A 20,885-nucleotide genomic window follows, 5' to 3' on the forward strand; every position below is an offset into this window, starting at 1 on the left:
CTCATCCTCGGGGCCATATGCTCGTCATCCGAAAGAAGCTCATCCACATGCCAGCAACCAATATTCTGAAATGGACCGTGGCATGTCAAGTACAATATATGAGATACCGAATCATGGGATGAAGAGCAGACCGTATTCACGTGATCATGTGTGTTTTTGTTTTGGGTTCATATGTGCGTTGATCATCGTTATTTTCGTCCTCATTACAGTCCTGGTCTTGAGATTCTGAAACATATGTGCTGTATTGTTGTCTTCACACTGTTTTGTCCAACTCTATGACATGTACTTGCATAACTTGTCAAATATGATACATATGTGCTGTATGCACGTTCTACCAACAAGTTTTATGTTGACTTATTTAATTGCCTTTGTTCCATGGTTCTGTACTTAATTATGAACAATCGTCTGATATTTCATTTCTGTTGAGTTCTTTCTTCCATAATTCAAGCACATGTATTATGCCACTCACGTATACAACAGAAGTGAATATGTGTAGCAGTGAGCCTTACAAAGCAGTGAAGGGTAAGTAATCTCAATTCAAATATGCTTTTACTATTCTTCCAGTTGACATCATTTTTCGTTTAATGCAAAATAATGTACATGCTGCAGCTTTAGATCGACTACGTGACAAGTTTATCGCTTCAATGGTGCTTGGGTTAGGAGTCTACATTTTCGGAAGTGGTCCAGTAATTGTTATATAAGGTAATCACCATATGATTTACTGTAAATATGCGTTACATTTCTGTTACATATGTATATCTTCAACCACAATGTCTAACTGGTTAATTTAATTGCACTCAAAACAGATTATAGTGCTTTGCTCTGTTCAATACGTATGTCAGACTTCTTTATTACGTAAAAATTTTGCATTAAGTATTTCTGAGGCATCTATAAAGGGTATTGCAGTAGTTGAAGATGTGTCTTCTCTTATCAATCATTAGTCTTATCTACATGCACATATTAATTGTCCTGCGCACTCTGTACACTTGGTGGGATATCAAATCAATATGATCCTATATCTTTTTTGGAATGACAAGCATTTACTCTTGGGTTGGTCAACTATGATTAATGTGTTTGTGTTACTTAAATACTCACACATTCATGGGTCACAACACAAATACAAGGCCGGTGTAGTTGCTCAACTTTTGGTTATTCTGCATAACACACCTGAAATGTCTGTCACCTACAAAGCTTCCTCTGAAGTAAGCGTAACTAGCAAGTATGAAGTGGAAGTGATTGTCATCTTGGATGATGAACAAGTGAGTGAACAAGGACCAGATGCTGCTGTGCGCAAGGAAGTCCAGCCTGTTTCAAGCAAAGTTCCGACGGTACCAAAAGTAAGCACTGCCAACAACAATCCCTGCAAGAAGTTAGTGGATGACTACTTCAAAACTAACATGCTACCTTTGAAAGCGTGCAACAAACGTTCGAACAATCAGCCCACTGCTCGTCCTTCCAAGCGAACCTTACGGCATGCTGAAACTGATGGATATGTACTTCTCAGCAGCTCGGATGACTCAGCTCCTTCGACATGAAACTTCGTACAACTATAGCATAAGTATGCTACCCTTTTGCTCTTGACAAATGTAGTATCTCGTGTATGCATCGATATTTTGGTTTACAGTGTAGTGGTGTCTGGTTCGGTAGACGTATGTCATTGTGGTGTCTGTATCCGCTTTTGTTTTTGGATGTTGCAACATGTGTAGAAGGACGACACTGTAATTGTCGATGTATAACTAATGACTGGATTTACTTATGTACGTGATGGTGTTTGTATAATTAATTCACCAAATTTTGGTGTTCGTATAAATTATTTAGTTGTTTGTATAAGTAATGTAGATGCTGGTAAGTTATGAGTGAATTTAGGTATGGCCACTGTCATTTTTAAAAAAAATCTTGTGTCAAGTTGGGACTTATTTTGGTGTTCGTATAACTTATTTTGGTGTTGGTATGAGTAATATAGATGCTGGTAAGTTATGAGTGAATTTAGGTATGGCCACGTACATGCATTGCTCGTGAATGTATTTAAAGAGTAGCATACTGGTTTTACTTATTTTAAGAGGCAAGATATTGGTTCTACTTGTTTAAAGAGGCAAGACTCCAATATCGTTTGAATGATTTCAGTCACAAACTTAACAATTTGTACCCTTGTACTTATATAATATTTACAATTTGTTATGCTACTCGAAGTTGTAATGAGAATCAGAAGCATTAAAAATCTCAACAAATACTCATCCTAGTGCATTTTGGCATAAGTTGAAGTCATACTATTAAAACACAGTCAGTTTGTATCTAAGCATTCATATATGAATATACGGACACGATGAAACCCGATAAAAACCACAAAACCAAAAAAAAATTTGCACATAACATTAACATAGCAGGTGAAACCAGTAGCATGAGCACAGCTATTATAATATGGTAGCACGAGCACTGTCCATAACCCAGCAACAACGATGCATACCCATCATCTAACTCTGATTCTGAATTACATCTCAAGTTTAAGCACAGCTATTATAATATGGTGGCCAAATATGGTACCCTATACATCATGATACAAAAGTGGAAAGATCCTTACACAAAATAGTTCAGGTCATTAACAAAACATAATCACAACCATCAAGTTCATGTACCGCATAGCATGTGAGGTTAGAGATTCAGAAGTCGATTAATTAAGCTTATCTTTCCTTCAAGATTAAGCCGCAAGAACAAAGCAAGTTTATTGGGGTTATCCACCAGTAGCTCCGCAACACGCACTTTGTCGTCTGAATTTAATTCCCGGATCGTTCCTAATGTGGCCAACACACTATCCATAGCATCTTCAATTTTCGAATCAGATGACATTTCTTTTATGAGGTTTGACATTGTCTCCTTCGTGATGTCAGCTAAATTATTGATTGCAGCAACAATTTGGTTGTCAACTTCGTCTAACTTCTTGCGTCTCTTAGACCTCACCTTCGAAACTCCTGTTGGGTTTGAGGGAACACTCTGACCTACAGACATTGATTCACCATCTCCTTTAAGTGGGCGGTAAAATTCGTCCATGCCAAATTCCATGTCAATGGGTTCATGCTCAGTGATATTGAAGACATCATGAACAACCGCTGAAAAAGTCTCCACTCGATCACCTGTTGCCCTATCATAGCCAAAGATTTCGCACCAATCTTTATAGTGTGGCCAGCGCTTGTAACGCATAACTCGAACACTATTGTCCACCTAAAATAACTTTGTTTTAATAGAGTAATCATTTCAAATACGAAATTTAAACATTGCACTTAAATTTATTACCTTCACTATCGCATCCCATGCCTCATTTGTAGCGTCAATCATGTTCTCTGTGTCATTCCAACCAATACCACTTTTTGATAGCATTGATGTGTCAGACATCCATAATGTTTCTTCCATACGTGTATTTTGGAAGTTATGTGTGGATGGCCACGTAGATCTGAATCTTTGAAAGCATTCCTCAATGAAGATTCCAATAATGGTAAATAGCCATTACGGAAACCGTTCTCCGTTTTATATCCTTTGCTTATTATATCTTTCAGTGCCACAATTAGAACCTCTTCCTCAGGGCATGTCCAAATTCGCCGCAACTTGTCTGTTTTTTTTTCCTTTCGAAGTCGCACTTGCGCTATCCATGGATTCGAATGTGTCTGCTATGTTTACCTGTTAAACAGTGATATGACAAGTTAGAAGAAGATATGCTACAATAAATAGAAACATGGATAAACACATTCGACAACATATTTTGTAATACAACACTTAATCCAAAACCTAATTCAGAAACAATAATTCGTTCAAACATGAGAACCACATAACTACCAACGAAATTCAAGTTTGGAATCCAAATACAATAACATAAAACAATTGTCCTAGTTGTGGTACATCGACATTGCAAAGTTATCTCTCCACATATCCCATACATCGGAGGAATTGAAATCCTCAATAAAGTTAGTCTCATTCTGTGGAGTTGGGCTTAATGTGTCCTCTTCAATCTCGTCTACAAGATTATCCGGCATTTGAGATCGGATGAAGTTGTGTAACAAAATGCATGCCATTATGATTCTGTTTTGAGTTTTTAGTGGGTAGAAATAAGGACTTCGCAGAATAGCCCATCTTTTCTTAAGCAACTCAAAAGCTCTTTCAATGACGTTCCTTGCTTTGCTGCGTCTCCAATTGAAGAGTTCTTTATAATTCTGTGGAGCATTTGTGCGATTTCCCCAAGCATCCCTGTGGTATGGTACTCTTCTGTACGGAGTCAAGAAGCCCTGGACGTTTGCATATCCATTGTCGCACAAATAGTAACAACCTACCATCGAAGTCATATATTTTGTTAATATATGTTAAATTAAATAAACAATGCAACGCCAATCCAATGATAAAGAACTGTGAAATAAGATGACTACAGTGAACAATATTTTAACCTCTTTCAACTTTAAGACCGTCGTCACGTGATAATGCGTCCTGAAGAACTCGAGCATCCGCTGCCAATCCTTCCCACCCACAAAGCGCATAAATGAAGTTCATATCTCGGTTGCACACTCCCAAAACATTAACTGCAATGGTTCCTTTTCTGGTTCGGTACTTTCCCTTCTCTAAAAAAGGCACATTGACATTTATATATGTATCATCCAACGCACCAACACAACCCTGCAAAATAAGTTAGAAAAGTATGAGTAATATTAATCAGGATGTATACTAAAAGGTATTGTACGTACAAAATTAAAAATGAAACTTGTAGTAATTAATATTGAGAAAATTTTCATATTACCTTGAACCATTTCCACGTCTCGTCGGTGCAAGTTTCATCGACAGGGGAAGGTTTCACAAGCAGTATAGGATGGAGCTTCAGTAATGACCCCAAGACTTCATGGAAATGTGTGCTGATTGTTTGACCACTTCTTACGTAATCATGTCCGATAACGCGGCTTTTTTTATGATGCGCCAAAATGGACAAAAACATAGCCACCTTTTCTTCAGTCCTAACATATCTAGAATGATCAAGCCCGCCGACATGAGTTAACAAGTAACATAGTTGTGCAAATGAATTCTGTTCATCCTCAAATTGACCACACATTGAACATCTCCGGTTTCAATAATTCTTCTCAAATGGTTTAGTTGTGCATTCAGTCTTCCCGTCATGATGTACGAAGCTGACGTTCTACGTGCTTCTCGACGTCGTTGAGCGAGTAATCTCGTGCGATGCCGTGTTAAAAGACATACCATAAAAATTGTGCGGATCAACAATTGGTGTAGCAGCAGAAAAATTCTAATATTATGACGTCTACGGTCCATTTTGCACTCTTACTTACCAAACATAAAAAAGTTAGATCAAGCCAATAAATGATTAACAAGTCTCCGAAAAAAGAGTTAATAATATTATGGCTCTTCTGTATCATTTACATCAATACCATTACAAAAAATGCAAGAAGTTACTATCATCCAATATTTCTTGCACAACATCACAAATATACCAACCTATGAATGTCTAGTACACTGTAAGACGAGGTCCTTGTTTTTGGTAGTTGCTTTTTAAAAAATTATTAGCAGCAAAATATAAAAACACACCCAACAAAGTAAAAAGTTTCTAAAATCCGTTTCTACAATGCATTTCAAGAAGAAAACGAAAACATACAACAATAATTTTTTGGCAAATCGACGGCAAAAGGCGTCACGCAGCAGCTAAAAAATCAACAATCACAATAAAAAACGAAGCTAGAATTTATCCACATTTACCTTCGAATGCGCTTGGAATTACTTCAGATCTATGTTTGAAGTGGGGATTTGGTTGTCCCCTCTCGATCTCGAACGTCTTCAACAGTGGTCAAGGGCACCAGTCCGCGAAAGAAATTGGGAGAATGACGTGAAGAAGACCCACATGCAAGTTGGGAATTGACATCAGGGGTATTTTGGTCGTTAAAATTATTTGGGGTAGCCGGATTGTTTTAATCGGTCTTCAATGCATGGATTTATTGTCAAACCAAAACAGTGAAATTGTCGATGAAATAATCAATCTGAAATCTAAAAGTGAAAGCAAACAAAATATTAATAGTCAATCCAAACTTAGTCATACCTACCAAACTGGCCCTAAGTGTCTTGTTGTTAATATTAAATTCCTAAAAATTTTCCAAATGAAATCAGAATTGTTGATTGAATACGATCCTTAGCATCCATGCAAGCAAATAAATAATCATCTTCTTCAATTCTATACACAACAAAACATTTAATTCACCATTAAAGGAAGCATGTGCTGTGTCGGCTGCTGCTCTGCTACAACAAACATGTAGTTGGGTACATTGATATTTGACTGATGATCAACTTCTTCAAAACTAACTCCATTTAAGATTCTTACAACAACTGCGTGTAAGGAAGGCCGGCCATGTCTTCACTCAAACAATAATTTCATTTGCCAACAATTCGTGGGAAATATCATAATTTCATGCACTAATTTATAAATCATGTTTCCACTTTAGCATATTAATGTGTGCGAGAGACCCCATGGCTTTTGTAATAAACACGTATCTATGTGTTAGCGGGATAGACAATTATGGTAAATTAATTAAATGGTGACGGTCTTTTTCATACCCATCTGACCATTTTCAATGATTGCCGTCCAGCTTTGGAACACTGAACTATTTTCTCGTTGAATAAACAAATAAATAAATAAATTATTTTTATTTTTATTTTTATTATTATTATTTAAATTTACTCCATGAAGAAGACGCAGATCGCAACATACAATCCCACCTCAGATAATATTAGCATTTTCTTATATTTTTCAACTCTATGTCGAGTACATATAAACCTCAAAGAGATGAGTGAGTTTCTTTTCTTTCTTTTTTTTTCAAATTTTTATTATACAAATCTTTTTCAAGTGAACTACAGAAAGCATAAATTACATGATAATTATTTTTCTCTACTTTTTTCTACGAATTCTAATATTATTTTTATATATTTGTTACGGCCACATAGTATTATATTAGTTTTTCAAATTTTAAATTTATGCATCATAATAAAATTATTTTAAATATGTATAGATCTCATGTGAGACAGTCTCAAGAATTTATATCTGTGAAACGGGTCGACCTGACCTCATGCTTATATTAAAAAAGGAGTATTTTTGGTATGAAATATAATATTTTTTATAGATTGAATCGGATAAGAGACATGTTTCACATAATTGATTCGCTAACAAATAAGTTTTTGAGTTTAAATATTATATTTTATATATTTTGCACGCAACATGATTATTTGTCCTATCGAAACAAAACGTTGGACCATGTTATGAACGAGCAACCGGTTCTTAACTTAAAATTGATTCCAAGCATCGTAAGCTGGAAAATTTCGGAAGACAAAAATCTGAAACCGGAAGAGAAAAGTAAACGGTTCCGAAAGACCTCATTTTGTAAGAATGATGCATCAATATTTGTACATCAAATTTTGTATCAATTTGTCACAGTCTCAACATATATTAAATATAAAATTTCACGAAATAATTGTACACGTAACTTTTAGCATTATCCATTTTGTAAATATCACCAAAAACAGGTCACCAATCGAGGTGGCCGCCACTGAATGCTTCAACCAGTGGCATAACCGAAAACGACACCCCCAAATCAACGCCTTTTATTTTTGGAATAAATCATAATTCAAATTCCTGATATTATAATAATAATTAGTAAATGCTTACATTTGACTTTACGGATACGGTACCGGACGTTACAATGTGAGTCTTTTGACCGAATTACCCTTGTCCAAAATTGATGTATCCTTTTCACGTCCACGTACCAGAAGCTTTTGTAATTGTCTGAATTTACGAGGGGCACACATGGAACATGATCTTTCTCCCCTTGCAGGAAGGCTCAGGTGTCTTGGTGCTAAGGATGACCCTAGGAAAGGATTGTTAGTTCATCAGCCTTTTGTTTGGGCAAAATGATTTGTCATCAAATAGAGAAAATTAAATGCTTCTCAAAATTACATATATTTATTTACATAAATTTCTCAAGGCCGTGCCACTAGTTAAAACTAGAGTGGGAAAAAATACCGAATTTTCGGTATACCGTGATTATCTTACCGAAAAAATATAGAATTTACCGAATTTTCGGTATATCGAAGATTCCGGTACGGTACGGTAACAATATCGAATTTTTCGGTACGACAACGGTATGCAATTTGAAAATTCGGTATTGTTTGTCTCGAAAATTTGCGGGCGTGCCAGGCACGTGTTCGTGCCAAATGTGAATTAATCTGACTCCGTTTACCAAGCGTTGCGAATCTCGATTCGACCGTTAGTTATAATTCCTTCGAAATGGCTCCAAAAATAAGAACGTGAAGTGGCGGCGAATATAATGAACTTAAAGGGAGAATTCATAAACAACATCAACATTTGTTATGCCATTATAAATTCGAACAAAGTTTTTACAAGAAACTTGAACAAACATTCTGAAATCTATGGAAGACGATTGCTGGAAATAAAATATACGACCAAATATATGAGAGCAAAGTTGCAGAGAAGTTGCTGTAGATTTTTTGTGAATTTGTTGGGACCTCTTTCTGATTATTCTTTTTGCTTTTGTTACATTCCGCACAGCAGTTTTCCCTTCCCCCATCACTCCACGTTCTTCCATGTTGGGCACTGGCAGCAACTGATATCACGTTGATTCATTGGGCCAACTGCAATTTCACTTGGGCCGAATTTTGGGCTTCTTTGAGTTCTGAACATAACAATTGGCTTTCATCTGTTGAATTTGTTTTGGGTTTCTGAAATATTAGGCACAACAGGTATATACCGGAATACCGAAATACCAAAAAATATACAAAATTTTTAAAATATATAATATTTTAAAACAATAAATTTATAAAAAAATTTAAAATGTAAGGTTTTTTCGGTATAAAACGGTATATATCGATACCGTATCAAAATTAATGTATACTGTACAATTTCGGTATAATCGATATATCGAAAAATTTCGGTACGATATGAATTTTCTTATACCATGATTCTCGGTACGGTATACGATATAAGATTTTCGGTATAGTACCATCTCTAGTTAAAACATGATACTATTTAAAAGCCCGCATGGGCTTAGCTTAGTTGGTCAGCAGCAGTGAATCTTGGAGCAATGACCAGGGATCGAGTCTCGCAAGCGGCAGTGTGGGAGTTAAATTCCCTCCAATGAGGGGGAGCTCCTTGTGCGCGGCGTAGCATAAGGTCTAGCTGCTGCTGGTTGGCTGAGTCACCATGATTTACCTCCTCTCACAATCCTGTCGGGCTGGAGGTGAGGGGCGCCTAAGGTGAGCGATTTCACCTTTTGGAGCAATGATACTATTTAAAATTTTAATTTTACCTTAATGAGAGAACATGAATAAAATTTTAACGTGGCGCAACGCGACGGGGAAGCCGTTGGTCTCACTTTCGGACCTACTTAATATGCCTAACAAAATTAGTCATGCTTGGTTGTGACTTTAAATAGGATAAACAAATGCGCTATCATTACTCTTTTGATAATGTACAATCCCCCTTTTATCCAGTTTCAACCAAACATTGTATTTAAACCATGTAAATAAGCAAACAAAATCCCATAAATATCTACTAATCCCTCATATTAGTCTGACATTAAAACGAAATTTCCTTGTTAATATGTCCCGACAAGTATCATTGTCGCGTCGCACAACGACGAACGCAGTCCGGCCCCCTACAATTCATTGATTAGATGCCATTGTTTTGGTCCCACCAACTGAGTAGATCCCAAAGCAACTCTTGCATATTCAACACAAAATCACTAAATTCAAATATATCACTTCCCGATATATTTTTTTTAATATAAATTTTCGATGATATCCTAAAGATAGACTATGAGTCCCATGTTCACCATAATTATGTAGATTATTTTAATTATTTTTTTATATATTTATATTCACATAATAATTTAGGGATTGAGGGGTAATTTAGTACAATACCAAGCAGCATAAACTTCCTTTTTTAAACAAGCTTGCTACTTTCCAAATTCCCTTACTAAACCACTCCTTAAACCCCTCGATTGTTCTCTTTCCTTATTTTTTCCCAGTATTATTACTTTATTATTCACCCATGGCGTCCACCCGTACTCTCCCCCTTTATCTCCTCCTCTTCTTCCTCTTCTTCTTCATCTTCCTCACTCTCCCACTCTGCCACTCCTCATCCATACACGAACTCCTCAAGTCCATGGGACTGCCGGCCGGCCTCATACCCAAGCAAATCAAGTCCTACACTTTCTCGGGCTCCGGCCTACTCGAAGTGTTTCTTGACGGCCCGTGCCTGACCAAGTTCGACACCATGGCATTCTACGAGAGCGAGGTGCGAGCTAACCTCACCTACGGCAGCCTCACCGGCGTTCAGGGTTTCTCTCAGGAAGAGCTCTTTCTATGGCTTCCGGTCAAAGACATCATCGTCGATGATCCCAACTCCGGGCTTATACTTTTCGACATCGGGCTTGCGCACAAACAACTTTCTTTATCACTCTTCGAAGATCCACCCGATTGCAGCACAGATGGTGGGTTCTTTTCCTTTATTTTGTTTATGTTTTAATCAGTAAAGTTGAACTTTTTGTTTAATCGGGGATGCCGTTGCTTAGTTGCAGAAATTGCTGTTTCAAATATTAGCCATTGTGTCAGTCAACTTTCATAAAAATGCTAATGGTAATCCGTTCTTTTGAATTCCAGAAATTAGTAATTATTCTTCCATTTAAAGAAAAACCGAAATTATTCTCATTAATTACGGTGGATTATCGATCGCTTTAAATAATAAACGACAAGGATGATAAAAATAGTACTGAATCTTTTTCTTGGCTTATATAACGCAGACGGACTGAAGAAGATGATCGGAGAAGAGAGAGGATCTATCTGCAGCTGAAAGATGAAGCTCTTAAGAAACGGGTGGCTATTATTTTTGTAATTTAATTTTGTTTGTATATGTTAATATATATTATATAATCTGCATGTTACATTGTAGTGTAAAAATTTCGGAATCAGATCTCCTGATTAAATGAGAAAATTATATAATCTTCTGGGTTTTGTTCCGTTTGGCTTAAATTTTTTTAGATAAGATTTGGATGATTATTGGTCACATTTAGTAGGTATTTTGTGACGATCATATTCAAACTAATTGAATTTGTTCTTGGTGTGTGCGATTTCAAATTACAATCTCACTTTTATATTTTTCAAGAGGTTCAATTTAAGACAGAAAAACATTTTCCTCTCTGCATATATGCAACACATGTCGAATATATAATGAAATATAGATAAAATAAAAACTCATAATTTTTTTTAGCTGTCATATTATGCAAGCAAGGGTACCTGAGAATAATAATAATAAAAAAAAAGAGTATGTCTCTTGTGAATACGGTTTCACGAATCTTTATCTGTGAGACAGATTAACCTTATCGATATTCACAATAAAATGTAATACTCTTAGCATAAAAAGTAATATTTTTTCATGGATGACTCAAATAAGAGATTCGTCTCACAAAAGTTTTTAAAAGAAACTTTTGAGTTTTTTTTTAATAATAATAAAATGTTAACAAAAAACCCAACTCAATAATAATCATTGAGATTCAAATAAGTGGGTTTTAATAAATTGAAATTAACTTATTTAGAATACAATGATAAAAAAAATTTTATTGATGAGGTGAATGGATTTGGATTCAAATATGCTGTGGAAATGGGACGAGTTTTACTTGAAAAGAAATAAGCTAAACAAAAGGGGGTCGCAATGTTCACGGGTTGGGTTGGATTCATTTGCAGGCATTGGATTCTTTTGTCGAATATTATTAAGAAGGTCCTAAAATTAAATAAGTTGTACGTAATTAATTAATTAAAATGATTGTGATTTTATGTGAATGGGTCCCGCACGTGGCCTATGACAGCGGCATTTACGGCTCATTGGTCTCCCTCCTTCGTCCGTTGCCTACTTGGATTGTTATTTTGTCCGCCGAGTCTTTGGAGGATTTCGCAACTAAAAACACACACACAATTACAAAATATGTCAACAGGATTGACAGATTTGAAATTATTCCGAGATATAAATTTAAATTTTAATTTTATTGTTTACACACAAAAAAATAGATTACAATTTAAATGCACAACAATTTTGATTAGAAATAAATCTAAGAAGCGGAATGTGTCAAGTTATAATAAAATGCATAATGAGTCTAAGTATCGATCTCACATAGACTAGTATTTAATTACTAGAATTTTTATCATTTAACTTAAACTAGATAAAATAAATAAAATATGATATATTGATTAATAATCTAAACTATTAAATAAAATAATGACAATTAAAAACGATGGATTCAAATATCAAGGATTGATTTAACTTCAAATAAAGAATTAAAACACACAACGGTAACGAGCTCTACTATGTTGACATGTCAACATTATTTAATTATTGACAATATGTCAACATTATTCAATTCTTGATAATCACGATGAAATGCTCAATTTATTTACTAAATTATTATTCGAGTTAATAAATATATTTAAATATAACACTCCAATTATTTCTAATTAAATTTAATTAGATCTAAATATATTAAATCTTTGTGAAACTTCATTTTTCAACTAAAATCGCATACTGAAATCGAATATTATTTCTAATCAGTTTAACCATGTGTTGATAACGTCTTTGTTGCTATATTTAACCAAGCGTGTTCCGATTCGTGTTTATCAATAAACAAGTAAATAGGTAACTAGACTATTAACAAGAAATATTAAGTCAACATCGATCAATAATTAAAATCAAGAAAAATAATATACTGAAAATAAACTAAATATCAAACAAAATATTGTTAAGACTTATTGTGGTATTAGTCAAAAAAAAATTATTCCATAAAATCAAAACAAAGAAATACACAATGTTTGAATTCATAAGAATAAAATATAATAAGGAATAAGAAAATCTCGATGTGTTTGACACGATTCCTCCTTTAAAGTTGTCTTTCTCATCTCTTTCAAATTCTAAATTCCTTCTTCCTCCATGTTCTTAAGAGAGAGATATCCTGATGTCAGTGTTCTCTTCTTTCACTTCTCTAATGTTCTCTCCTTTTAATCTCAACTTAATGGCCCTGATCTCCAAAAATCTTTGTAGCTCATGCCAACTTCAACTTATAAATAAAATTGTAGAAATTATATTTTTAAAAAATGAGACTATGTCTTTATCAAGATTTGCCCAGATTTTCTTCCAAAACTCTAAAATTCTCGCGTCAATAAAATCTAATAATATTTTATTTCTTTTTTTTAGGTATTATATAGGATTTGGACTTATCACACACCTTACTCATTTACACGTTAATAATATAACTTAATTATTTAATGAAATTGAAATTCTACTTGGTTACCACAAAATATTATATAAAAATATAAGAGGTGTTGGTAGGCTCACAACTGTGGGTGGGAGCCATGATACGTACGATGAGGGTTTCAGTTGATGATAAATTTTTAGTGAAACATATTTAACACCAAATAGATTTAATGAACATCTTACGCCATGTTTTAATATTGATAAAAGAGGTAGCTCATTCCAATTTCTACAAAACTGATTTGGAAACATTTAATTACAAATTTAAATTGAGTATAAATTATATTTTGCAGGCTTCATTAGCCTTTTCTAAGACGAAGAAATCCTCAATGTTTTATTCCAATGAGATTATGGCAAGTGAATCTTTAAAAAGAATAATCATAGACTAAACCTCATCGCTGATGTGCATAATATCCTGCTTCAACAGATGCATTTTACCTTTGTCCCGTCCGCCACTGACAGGCAACGTAATGGACTAATGGTAGATAATTACAGTTTTACATATACTATTGATTTATGATTATAATTTTGTTCACCTTTTTCAAGACAAAGGCTGAATATAAGTAGGCGACCTCCCATTCATCCTGTGATAACGTACCTGTAGCCAAGATTAGAAGTATATAGTTTCCGGCGGGAAAGTAAATGGTATGTTTGGATGTTAGTCGTAAATGTAAAATTAGAACTCACTTTGGTCTTCTTTCCCGTCACCCAGAGCACCGAGTCTTCGCATGAGCTCAATATATTCAGGTATCTTCAAGTATTCATCCACAAATGCGTGTGCGTTTTTGACAAAAACCAACTCGAATCCATACTGCAGGATTTAAAATATGTTTTAAAGGCATAAGAAGAAGATTTTTTTGGAGCTGAAAAAAATACCAACTCGTAATTGGACAGATTAATCCATTAGAAAAAAAATCAAGACCTCTTCGGCCAATGATTTGAACAGATCAAAAGGGACAATCCATTCGGGACAATCAACGGCATCCTGCGAAAGGATTCAGCCTATTACAATGATGGAAGGACTATATTCTGCTTCACAATTAGAGTACTTGAAAAATTGTGGCAAAGAATAAAATACCTCTAGGTGGAACTTGTACTTGATTCCGAAGGGACTTGAAGATTTAAATTTCTAGAACAAGCAAAAATGGAAAAAACCAATCAATAATCAACATGGTGTTTCGATTGTTTTTTTCTGACAACGTGTAAATTCACCTTATTTTCGAATTCTTCGTCAAAACGTATCCAGTACACGCTATTACCAAAAGCCAGTCCATCAGCTGCATAGAATGTTGAAAGGTCTGTTAACAAAATGTCCACTTAAAACTTGCTCACCATGGTCATTTAAATCACACCAAGTGAGTATTTAAAATATTGGGTAACATTTAAGTTATGTAATAACTTGAACAAACATCGACAATAAAATCAAATATTTATGAGATATTTGCGTGCAAGTTACGTGCACGCAAAAAGTTAAACAACTTTGCACAAATCAAACCTTCTCTGAGCTTTTTTATGATAACATTTGCATTTGGCATTGTTCCGATGAAGATGCCCCCAGGTCGAAGTAAAGCTGATACATTAGCCAAGGCTCGCCGCGCACGTGCCTCAGTAGACCATGAGTAATGCAAAGCAAACTGCACTATTTCAACTCTTGACACTTTAAATTCACATAAACACATTTAATATTATAATTTACAATTATCATTTGTAAAAGAGGAAAGTTATCATGGTTTTCAGATCCTTTCGTTTAAATGGAGGTAATATTCAAGCTCTCAGTTTAAGAAACACTTATTTATTTTTCTTACAGGAAAATATGTGGGAGCGGAGATAGGAAGTTGGCTTGAATAAAATTATTTAATAACAGGGGCTTAGGAAGTAACTTCCTCACCTGGCAGCTGCAGATATCAAAAGGAGCATCATCTGCCAAAACCTTATCCAGTCGAACCTACAATATAAAGAGATGGATCACTCGAAACAATAACATGCATAGCTTAATTGCAAATCTAGTAACCTCAGCTATGTTGACACTGTCCTTGGCCTTAAGCTATTGACTTATTAACAATATAATTTTGATCTAATGTGTACAGATATTAAGAAATGGTCCACTTAAATTTCAAGATACTACATATTGCAGAGCGAGCGCTTGCCCACGAACAAAAAAATTATTGCTCATAATAACAGTATGACCCCAATATTTTAAAATATAAAATAGCCCACGCGCTACATTTAAACCATACGTCACACATACAGACATGCACAAGCAGTGAAAATTACTGCTATCAACGAGTATGGTAATCAATTACATATGTGTTTCGTAGCATCTATATGTGAAAATCAACTCTTAAACCAGCTACTCGCTATCTACCTCGTAGCAGTCTCCACATAAGAGCCTTGAGAACTTCTTGCGGCGCTGGTGATGGTCTGCATCACCATTATATCGTGTGCGGCAATCTTCTATCTGTTATCAAAGCAGGGATCATGACATCAAATAGATGATAATCTATGAATATTTAGCAATATTGACATCACTTTTGTTAACCTATGAATCTACCAAGAAACTACTTAAATTTAACCAAGAATATAAAAATAAAAGGGTAGATATCATACCTTAATATTAAAAGAAAACACTCCAAAAATAGTTAAAACACCAAATTAAATAATAGAAAAACATACCGAACCATCAGCAATATCAATACCAACATAGTAACCAATATTTGCCTTATCCCATTTGATAAGTTCACCACCCTGGTAAAAAAATATAAGACAAGAAAAAATCAGAAGGAAAACGTAAGTACGCATAATTCAAATAATTTCATAATATTCACCTAATTCACTACCTTTCCACACGCCAAATCGAGAACCGCATCCCCCTTTTTTGTGTATAGCTGAATCAAGACACTCTTTATCTGTTGAATAAAACGGGCGATGAGAAGAGGAACAACACTACCTCTCTTGTTTCCAGCTTTGCATTGGATTACAAAAACATATAACTTGATTAGAGTTGCTATATTTGCTCTGAATCAATTCATGCGATAACTTAAAAAACGGTAAAACAAATCAACGACCACAAATGAAGAGGACAATTCGAGATCAACAAATACCCAGTTGTTTAGTTTCTTCAAGTGGATAATAGGGCTCGCTTCACGTTCTTCTAATGTCTGATTAGTTCTTGCACTGTAATGATCAGCAACTTTCCTCGCAAATATCTTAGTGCTTTCATCCTCTAAAAATTCTGTATCCCCTAAACAACAAATGTAAAATGAAATGCTGACCAAATATGTTTCTAATTCCTATGCCCAAAAGAAAAATAATGATGCAAAAACAAATGAAACTAAACCCTCAGCTTAACTCCAGCATTGAGCTTAATTTTTTATATTGGATACCCAACACTAACCAAAAAAATAAATAACATGCCAGAAAATTTATCGACGATTCTCCCTACCCCAAGCTCAGTTTTTTGTTATCAGCAGACAAAAATTTGAAAACGTTCCGAACTTTCTTATAACCAGGAATCCAATTAAAATCAAATTAAGAGAACACCATAAGTTCTACGTAATCACCTTTTTTCTTGAAAGACAAGATGAACTTTGGGTGAGTCTCGAATAACCCAAAAAGATTACACAATCACTAATTTTTTAGGAGCTTTTGGACGGTGCTCAATCCTTCAATCCAATTCGAAACAAATAACCAAAAAAACGAAATACCTTCGGGGTTGTATTTAAATTTAAATTGAGGAGGTCCAAGAAGACCCGACGACGAAGATTCATCGTATCCACGTTTCATGTGTATCTATATCAATGAGAACTATATGTAGTGTATCGATCCGAAAAACTAGAACTAATTCAGTAACTGGGCAAAAAAATCCCGCAGGGTTTTGTGTGCTGTGAAAACTGGAAACAAGATTCCAAGAAAATAATTTATCCTTGTTGTGCGGCAGAATGATTTGACGAAGGAAAATAAGGAACATGTGGGGGTGGGGAAACGCCAGATGCAATAGCGAGATGAGAAAGAGGGGGTTTTTTTTTAAGTTTAATTGAATATTTACAAAAATATTAATTATTTTTTAAAATTGTTTTTGCAAAAAACATTGCCGGGATTTCTGCATTTAATTGTTTAACCCGGCCCCCTTTGATTTATTATAAAAAAAATTCTTATATTTTGTTAAATATTATTATTTTCATTATTTAAACTGTAAAAAACTAATAATAAATCATATGAATAAATTAATCATAATTTTGAGATTATGATTATAAAAATATTATAGTTTTTATCGACGATGTGATTGTAAATATAGATTATTATGTACATAGATTTTTTATTAAGATAAATATTTATATCTACATATTTGTATCATACTATTGTATCATAAAAATAGGGGTTCTTAGCTATGAAAAAAATATTTCGGAGTCGTTCTCTGAACTCGACTTTCTCTCTTCTGTACTATCATTTCTTATCAATTTTATAACACGTTATCAACGCAAATATTTTTATTTTTGTTGTTATCTAATAGAGCACAACTTTTAATTTAGCTCAACATTATTTTAGCTTCATAACTTATAACTGTCAATATTCTTGATGAATGTTGATGTAAAATCAAAAACTTTGTCAAAAATATTGATCTAAGATCAAAGATTATATTTATGATGATATATTAATTTATGCTCGAAAAACAACATAATCCATAATATTTATGTTGATACTCCTAAAATAGCACAATATTATAATTTATATTAATGCTTCTGAAGTAGTACACATATTTTATATTGATATTTAGAAATATCTAATATCTATAAACATTTATGAAGAATATTGATTTTAAAATCATTAGTATAGACATATCAAAAATATAAAAATGTTATATATTCATGAAGAATATTGGACTTAGGATTCAAGATTTAAAATATCTGTAGATTTTTTTGGTGAATATCGATCTACGATCTAACGGTTGTCGATATTCCCAAGAAATATTGATAAACGATCTAAAATTTATATGTATTTCTGCATAATATTCATGTAATATCAAATATTTTTCAGTAATCTAGAAGTATATTGATCTAATATCAAAAAAATTTATTCCTCGAGAATACTGATATAAAATCAAATATTTGTCATATTAATGAAAATACTGATTCGATGATCATTAGAAGTATAGTCTTATCTCAATATATATATATATATATATATATATATATATATATATAGTTTATCGATATTTCTGAATAATATTGGTTTGACTGAAAAAATTATATGTGTATTCACGTAATTTTTAGATGGCATTTGTTTCAGTGATAACAACTAGAAATAAACTTTAATGGAGATGTGAAAAAATATAGTTATAATAATAAATTAATTTGAATAAATTGTTGTAAAGCATGATAATATAATGTTATACAAATTGAATAAATTCCATCAGAAATATAGTTTAAAAAGGCTTTTGATTTAGTAATCTTAAATTATTTTTTGGATCATTGATATGAGTTTGTTTTAACATCATCTTTAAATATAAAATATGTTTTAGGATTTCTGATGTGTTAATCTAAGTTAAAGGATCCACTTGATCGGAAAGAAAGCATTGGAAAAAGAAGGAACAATAAATTCATGGTGAATTGTAAGTAATTATTTAAGGTAAATGATCAACTTGATATTATAAATTTTTTCAATTTTGACTGTTCCTAGATTAAAAATTATTTTATTGTCACAATGTTGTACCAAATGTATATTGATTTCTCGGATCATTATATCGTATGTGAAATACATTGAAGGCTCATATCGATTTTCATCAAGCATGATATAGAATTTATGGATGAAATTGATTATTATCCAAATTATATTTTAAACATAATTTAACATAAATGTATTAAAGATGCAGAAGATCATTTTGTTAACAATGAAAATAATGTGTTTGATAATATTTAGATATCTTAATCAAATGACAATATTCATTCAATATAATATATTATTATAAATAAATTGCTCTAGAATAGTTATAGTACTTTCAAGAGTTTATATGCATTTTTCAGAAGGAAAAAAGTTCTCGACGTTGAATATTATTTGTGTCTCATAGACAAATATAATATCGAGATGATTGACCAACAAATATCAAAATAAAATTGAATGGTACAAAAACTCAATTTATAAAAAATGATTTTTTATCAATGTCAATAAAATAAATATTACAATAAATCAAGAGTTTATTGTTGTTGCGGTTTTCTAATATGGTAAACCTGAAGTTTATTGATATTATGAATAGAAGTTTGTTGCTGTTATAAACTTAAATTTTTTGGTATTAAAAACTAGAAATTTATATACCGATAATAGGACATTGATACAAATACTTTTATTGTTATTTTTTGCTTGAACAAAAGTTTATTATTAAAATTATTGATTGTGCAAAAAATGCACTATATTAAATCTCTAGAAGAGACTGAAAATATGTTAGAAATTATGCTGGAGTATATTGAATCAATAACATTGATATTTTTATAATGCAATTTTTCAATTGTTATTTTAGCAAAGAAATGTTTTCCAACATTAAGGAGAGGAACATAGAAGTTAAATGTATATAACTGAGAATGCATTGTATTTTTCGATCAATCATCGTGAAATATGAATTGAATCCGAAGTTAAAACTTTAGTTTAAAACTAAATTATTTGATATAATGTATTAATAGATGATATTTATTATTTAGGTCTTATGTCGTTCTAGTTGAACAAATTTTTTTCTAGTATGAAGCGTTATAATCTAATTGGTTTTAAATTTTAAAACCAATAACTTATTCAAAAAAAATTATATAATAACTAAGATATCAAAATTAAGAAGACTAATCATCCAAAAGATATCGTGTATAAATAATAGTAAAACCCTAGAAGAGGTTTAGGGTATATGAAACCTCTGAAATAAATTGTTGTCCTGCAGGACCATATCTTATTTTAATTACAAGTAAATCTAAAATAAGCAAGAAACGTGGTCGACCAATAAACTCAAAATATTTTGTACCCTAAAAGAGAAAAACTTCATTAGAAGTCATTTTAGATGTTAAAGTAAAAGGAATTGATAAATCAAAATAATGTTATTCCCGAAAAATAATAAATATATGTAAGGGATGGGATTTTATCATATTTGTTTTCTAAAACTATGAAAGCAAAGTAATATAATTATTGATAATTACTTTGATGTCAATGTTATAATTATTTTAATCTTAATGTATCTTTTGTTAATATGAAAAATATTTAATATATAAAGATCTCAATTTGTAGATATTGTTCACAAAGTGATTGGAAATTGACATATGACAATATGAGCTAACTTTAACCCAAAACTTTTAAAAAAAACAATACAAGAAAATATGTCTTCAACAACAAAACAAAGACAAAGGTTTTTTATTAAAATCGTTGTGTTTTTTCTTTTAACAATATTTCAACAAAAATCATTGTCGTAGCCTAAAAAAACCCGCTCATAGACAAGCGTTTTTTAAAAATCGTTGTTTTTTTATGTGTCTACGACAACGATTTTTAGAAAAAACCGTTGTCATTTAACCTTTTTTTG

General features: G+C 32.8%; 3 protein-coding genes and 1 long non-coding RNA gene across 6 annotated transcripts; 1 reads left to right on the forward strand and 3 right to left on the reverse strand.

Moving 5' to 3' along the window:
• Positions 1-2,611: 2,611 nt before the first annotated feature.
• On the reverse strand, positions 2,612-3,596 carry LOC142526207 (uncharacterized). Its single transcript, XM_075630457.1, has 2 exons — positions 3,289-3,596; positions 2,612-3,216 (listed from the first exon to the last, which is right to left on the reverse strand). The coding sequence occupies exons 1-2, from the start codon at positions 3,403-3,405 to the stop codon at positions 2,650-2,652; spliced, it is 684 nt and encodes a 227-aa protein (XP_075486572.1). The 5' UTR covers positions 3,406-3,596; the 3' UTR covers positions 2,612-2,649.
• Positions 3,597-3,816: 220 nt separating this feature from the next.
• LOC142527481 (uncharacterized) lies at positions 3,817-5,416 on the reverse strand. The gene is made up of 3 exons (XM_075632292.1): positions 4,775-5,416; positions 4,428-4,653; positions 3,817-4,312 (listed from the first exon to the last, which is right to left on the reverse strand). The coding sequence occupies exons 1-3, from the start codon at positions 5,078-5,080 to the stop codon at positions 3,876-3,878; spliced, it is 969 nt and encodes a 322-aa protein (XP_075488407.1). The 5' UTR covers positions 5,081-5,416; the 3' UTR covers positions 3,817-3,875.
• A 4,418-nt stretch (positions 5,417-9,834) lies between these two features.
• LOC142526689 (uncharacterized) lies at positions 9,835-11,060 on the forward strand. The gene is made up of 2 exons (XR_012815302.1): positions 9,835-10,535; positions 10,845-11,060. It is a non-coding gene; the product is annotated as an uncharacterized LOC142526689 (long non-coding RNA).
• Positions 11,061-13,524: 2,464 nt separating this feature from the next.
• On the reverse strand, positions 13,525-17,351 carry LOC142527664 (mRNA cap guanine-N(7) methyltransferase 1-like). 3 transcript variants are annotated; one of them, XM_075632544.1, is made up of 13 exons: positions 17,044-17,351; positions 16,441-16,580; positions 16,177-16,245; positions 16,013-16,084; positions 15,705-15,797; positions 15,228-15,284; positions 14,835-14,973; positions 14,552-14,616; positions 14,418-14,468; positions 14,262-14,324; positions 14,027-14,150; positions 13,876-13,937; positions 13,525-13,814 (listed from the first exon to the last, which is right to left on the reverse strand). In XM_075632544.1, exons 1-13 carry the CDS (start codon positions 17,120-17,122, stop codon positions 13,725-13,727), a joined length of 1,104 nt encoding a protein of 367 aa, XP_075488659.1. In that variant the 5' UTR covers positions 17,123-17,351; the 3' UTR covers positions 13,525-13,724. The 3 variants fall into 3 exon arrangements, with proteins under 3 accessions (XP_075488659.1, XP_075488658.1, XP_075488657.1); XM_075632543.1 differs by lacking the exon at positions 13,525-13,814 and having other exon boundaries at positions 13,837-13,937; positions 16,441-16,571; XM_075632542.1 differs by lacking the exon at positions 13,525-13,814 and having other exon boundaries at positions 13,837-13,937; positions 17,044-17,348.
• Positions 17,352-20,885: the final 3,534 nt, after the last annotated feature.

The sequence above is a fragment of the Primulina tabacum genome, chromosome 15 (genome assembly GCF_025594145.1).
Source record: "Primulina tabacum isolate GXHZ01 chromosome 15, ASM2559414v2, whole genome shotgun sequence".
Lineage (NCBI taxonomy): Eukaryota > Viridiplantae > Streptophyta > Magnoliopsida > Lamiales > Gesneriaceae > Primulina > Primulina tabacum.

Excerpts from the sequence above, each read along its gene's own strand:
- LOC142526207 (XM_075630457.1), bottom strand. The coding sequence starts at position 3,405 with ATGGAAGAAACATTATGGATGTCTGACACATCAATGCTATCAAAAAGT. Across the intron at positions 3,217-3,288 it reads CATGGGATGCGATAGTGAAG|GTGGACAATAGTGTTCGAGT; the intron begins GTAATAAATTTA and ends AAGTTATTTTAG.
- LOC142527481 (XM_075632292.1), bottom strand. The coding sequence starts at position 5,080 with ATGTGTGGTCAATTTGAGGATGAACAGAATTCATTTGCACAACTATGT. Across the intron at positions 4,654-4,774 it reads AGACGTGGAAATGGTTCAAG|GGTTGTGTTGGTGCGTTGGA; the intron begins GTAATATGAAAA and ends CTTATTTTGCAG. Across the intron at positions 4,313-4,427 it reads CGGTCTTAAAGTTGAAAGAG|GTTGTTACTATTTGTGCGAC; the intron begins GTTAAAATATTG and ends CTTCGATGGTAG.
- LOC142527664 (XM_075632544.1), bottom strand. The coding sequence starts at position 17,122 with ATGAAACGTGGATACGATGAATCTTCGTCGTCGGGTCTTCTTGGACCT. Across the intron at positions 16,246-16,440 it reads TGAAGAAACTAAACAACTGG|ATAAAGAGTGTCTTGATTCA; the intron begins GTATTTGTTGAT and ends TTTATTCAACAG. Across the intron at positions 16,085-16,176 it reads TCGATTTGGCGTGTGGAAAG|GGTGGTGAACTTATCAAATG; the intron begins GTAGTGAATTAG and ends TTTTTTTACCAG.